Source organism: Etheostoma cragini, chromosome 13 (assembly GCF_013103735.1).
Source record: "Etheostoma cragini isolate CJK2018 chromosome 13, CSU_Ecrag_1.0, whole genome shotgun sequence".
Classification (NCBI taxonomy): Eukaryota; Metazoa; Chordata; class Actinopteri; order Perciformes; family Percidae; genus Etheostoma; species Etheostoma cragini.
The window spans coordinates 12,928,831-12,932,909 of NC_048419.1; the positions used below are offsets into that span (position 1 = coordinate 12,928,831).

The window sequence follows — 4,079 nt, forward strand, 5'->3', positions numbered from 1 at the left end:
CCGCTGTCCTTTCCCCAAATCATACACCACAGCTCTTATAGCTTCAGTTCCAGGCATGGTGAAGCTCCATATGTACATGTCAGGTAAGGTGGGACCGCATTCCAGGATGACCGCTTTGTCCACCACTCCATACACACTGGTGTCCTTGTACACCACCTCCCATTTGGGATTGATCTCCACCGCTGGAGGAGGGAGAGGATACACTGACATGCAAGCAAACCTTTGTGCGTGCGTGTGTGCGTGCGTGACTTTGTGTGTGTGCGTGTGTGTGTGTGTGTGTGTGTGTGTGTGTGTGTGTGTGTGTGTGAGAGAGAGAAAAGGAGATGGTGGTGTTAAGTGTCCTGCCAGTGTTCAGTTACAAGATTGATTACACTATTAAGTTTCAGACACACTTTGATAGTTCAATAAGGGATTCCAAAACAGATAAAGAATTAGTCAGGTTATTCTCCCAGCCTCGTTCAATTATTGAACCATCTTTGGCTTTCTTAGGTATTCTCATTCTCTGTTAACTCTAATTTGACAGTTTTGGTGAACTCTGTTCCACTGTTATGCATTCCATTAGAAAAAAAACTTTTACACACACTGTAAAACAAAACATTTCAAAACATCTTCTGTTTCTATTTCAGCTCATAATTAGAGCCTGATCAATTCGCAAGGCCAACATGTCCATCGATATCCGATCATGGTAGACATATTTGTATTAGTGTATGTTTTAAGGACCAAAAAGTGCAGAACAGAAACGGTAATCCCACTTCTTCTTTTTTTCTGCCGAAGAGGGCTGACACTTTTTATATTTCAACTGTAAAATTTCCCACTCTGTAGAAATCATGGTTACAAATTTGCATAATCCTGTGGTACAAAGTTTGTTTTTATATACATTTCCAAAAAAGATTATTGTCAATAAATTGTTATGAAACTATAAACCTCCAATAGCAAGTATTTGTTGTGCTATAATTCAAATCTTAAATTTGAACTGAATAACAGATACATAATATTATATATATATATATATATATATATATATATATATATATATATATATATATATATATATATATATATATATATATATATATATATATATATATATAGATGATAAAGAATGTTTGTCTTAATATGTTCCTCCAACATTAAAATCATGCTATATGGAAAACCATTTTCTAACTGCAATTCAGATAAGTGCAAATGAATCTGAAGAACTTGGAAACCCCTTACCATATGTGATAAAGGTGAGCAGGTTGGTGGGTAGAAATAAAAAGACCAGCCCTAGCAGTTGGGCCACCATGGTATCATGATGATCCTTAGTCCAAAAACCACTTTACTCCAAAAGATGTAGCAGAGATGATAAAACGGTCAAGCTCGGACTACACAAACTGCTTGTTAATGGTTTCCCTAAACTGATTTGAGCTAAATTATTATATCCCTTTCTCTCTATCCCTCTATCCTTTCTTTCTCCTGCAGGGTTAGAATATCATGGTGATACTGTGCTCATCAATTATATAAGACAGACGCTTGGTTGGATAGATTATTCTGCCGCATACACACATGCACTTATGAACACACCTGAACAGTGAACACAACATTCCTTCACACAGGTCTATCATGTTTATCTGCACTTAGCTCTTTTTTTCATTTTCATCGTGAGCACATTTTTACATTTTCACCCTGTTCAAACTGTGGTTTTCTGTTTTGTGGGAATGCTTTTGATAACTTACATACAAACATTACATACACAATTATAAACAGTCACCTTTTCTTCCAGCATTGCAGTGGGTTCACCCAAGAAATGAGGGGTTTCAAGTGGTTTATAATGTCCAGGATCTTATTTAGTGATGTGAATGTATTTTGCTCTTTGTTTCAGTGCAAATTTAGAGACAAAGATCTGAGAGACTACACAAACACCAAAAGGCTATATTTACCTCTATTTCTAGTCGTCTTGGGTAACTTGTAAATGAAAAATGTAAAATAGATTTAGATAACTGGCATCTTCCAGAAGTGGTCTGTGTTTCCTCCCAGTGACATGCTCTGACCCTCTGACACGCTGCAGGCCACCATTTAAACATCTAAAGTTGCTGGACCTGCACATACACAATTTCCTCATATTGATCTATTTATATTCAGTGTTTTTAAAGACTTCTAATGTGAGTGATGTGTTTACAAAAGAGAAAAAGAGGAGGAGGAACTGTTAGGTGGAGCCATAAGTATGTAATATGAGGCCTGCGACAGGAATGAAAGCAGGACAGAGATCAGTTTTTCTCAGTTTGAATAGACAGAAATGCAATGAGTCTACACAGACTCTGAGTCAGAAACATAACAAGGAGGGCTTAGTTTATCAACCATATTCAAAATAACCGCAATAGAGTGAAATTACATAAATATGAATATAATAACAGGTTTGAATACGAGGGTATAGTCAAAATATTTCACAGTTTATCACAGTGGAATTCTTTGTGAAGTACCTTTTTTATTCAGATTTAATTCACTTTAATGGCACAACATGCAACTAATATTTTAAATAGGAATGTCATGTTTGTTCTTTGTATTTATACATATATATGTATGTATGTGTATATGAGCCGTTTTAAAGTTTTCTGTAGCTCAATGACTTTTGCTCTTTGAGAAATAGCATAACATAAAAAACCTTTCACTATAGTGATTTTTTATGCAACTTGCCCTACTTCAGATTTTGCATTCCACTGCAACAGTTTTTGCTTATTAGTTTGTTTGCTCAACATTTTTGAATCCGAGGAGCTGAATTATGGTAAAATAATTACAATTACCTGACACCTGACAACATTGACCATTTTCAGGAATTCATACATGATTTGAACTTTGTTTGGAGAAAATGTAATTTGCAACTGCAAATAGCATGTTGACTGGAACTTGTCTTATGGTTCAGAACCACAACAAAATAATTTGATGGCAGAAATAAAGAAGCAACTTTAACGAAATGTCCCCAATAAAACAACTGCTGTGCAGAGATGTACCATCCCATGTTTTCATTAAACTAAAATCCATTATACCTCACCCACTCGTCCTCTAATGTAAATATGCATCCTTTCCTTATAACCCAAGTACAAATATTGGTGGAAGACATGGTGCGTCTTTAAGCTATATTTTTATGTTTTCAAACTGTGGTTTGGACACACAGCTCGAGGAGGTCGTTTCCAGTTTCCAAAATGTGAGTTTTATGCATTTAGTACTTTTACTTTTAGTACTTTTGCTTTTGCTTTGTTAACGCAACACCGAAACACTTTTCCTCTTTGGTCCCCCTACAGGTTGGAAGTGGAATTGTCCATTCAAACTACAGATCCGCTACCCGATCTGGCAAACTTGCATAGTGCGGTTAAATCCAATAGAGGGCCGCAAACCGAATGCAGAAGTGGCGTTCACCCTGTTACGAGTTGATGAACCACTGAAACAATTTACGAAACATTTTTACAAAAGAATCTTTGGTGTTGCTTTAGGTAATACAATCTGAATGTCTGTTGCAACTTTCCCGGCTTACCTTGAAGAGCACCCAAGACGTAAGTGCACCTTTAATGTCCATATTTGCACGTGCCTGGAACATACAGCTGGGATTAGGCAAGTATGTGTGATTTGTTCTGATTTTGTTTGAAATGACACAGTCCAGACTCTCAAACACATTTTTAAAAGACCAACAGTGTGAGGTAAATGTTCTGATATAAATGATGCATATAATGAAGAGGAACACTGACTCAAAGAATAACAATTTTAGGGTTTAATATGAGGGGACTCCAATGCTCAGTATACATGCAAATATAAAAGTGAAATTGTTTGATAAGGAAGCAGCAGGTGCTGTTCAAGCCCTGTACTGTAGGTACCTGCTACAACAAAAAGGGGTTCTTGTTAAAAAAAAAACTCCTGTTGGCTAAGCAGTATACATACATAGCATTGATGTAAAAATGTATTGTAGCCAAAGATATGCTTGTAACTGTAATTGTAGTTAAGTTGAGATCTAGGTCACATGCTAGATACTATAATGATTGTCCAAACTGTCAGCAAAACTTAATTCCAGGTTAAACTACAACCGAAGAAGTCTGTGATATAGCCTACAT

At 36.2% G+C, this 4,079-nt stretch overlaps 1 protein-coding gene across 1 annotated transcript in view; it reads right to left on the reverse strand.

Moving 5' to 3' along the window:
* Window positions 1-1,430, reverse strand: part of LOC117955983 (V-set and immunoglobulin domain-containing protein 10-like 2) — a 6,344-nt gene extending 4,914 nt beyond the window's left edge. The window contains exons 1-2 of the mRNA XM_034890811.1: window positions 1,216-1,430; window positions 5-182 (exon numbers count right to left, since the gene is read on the reverse strand). Of these exons, the coding sequence (XP_034746702.1) occupies window positions 5-182; window positions 1,216-1,285 (248 nt within the window). The 5' untranslated portion in view covers window positions 1,286-1,430. The remainder of the gene's footprint in view (window positions 1-4; window positions 183-1,215) is intronic.
* Window positions 1,431-4,079: the final 2,649 nt, after the last annotated feature.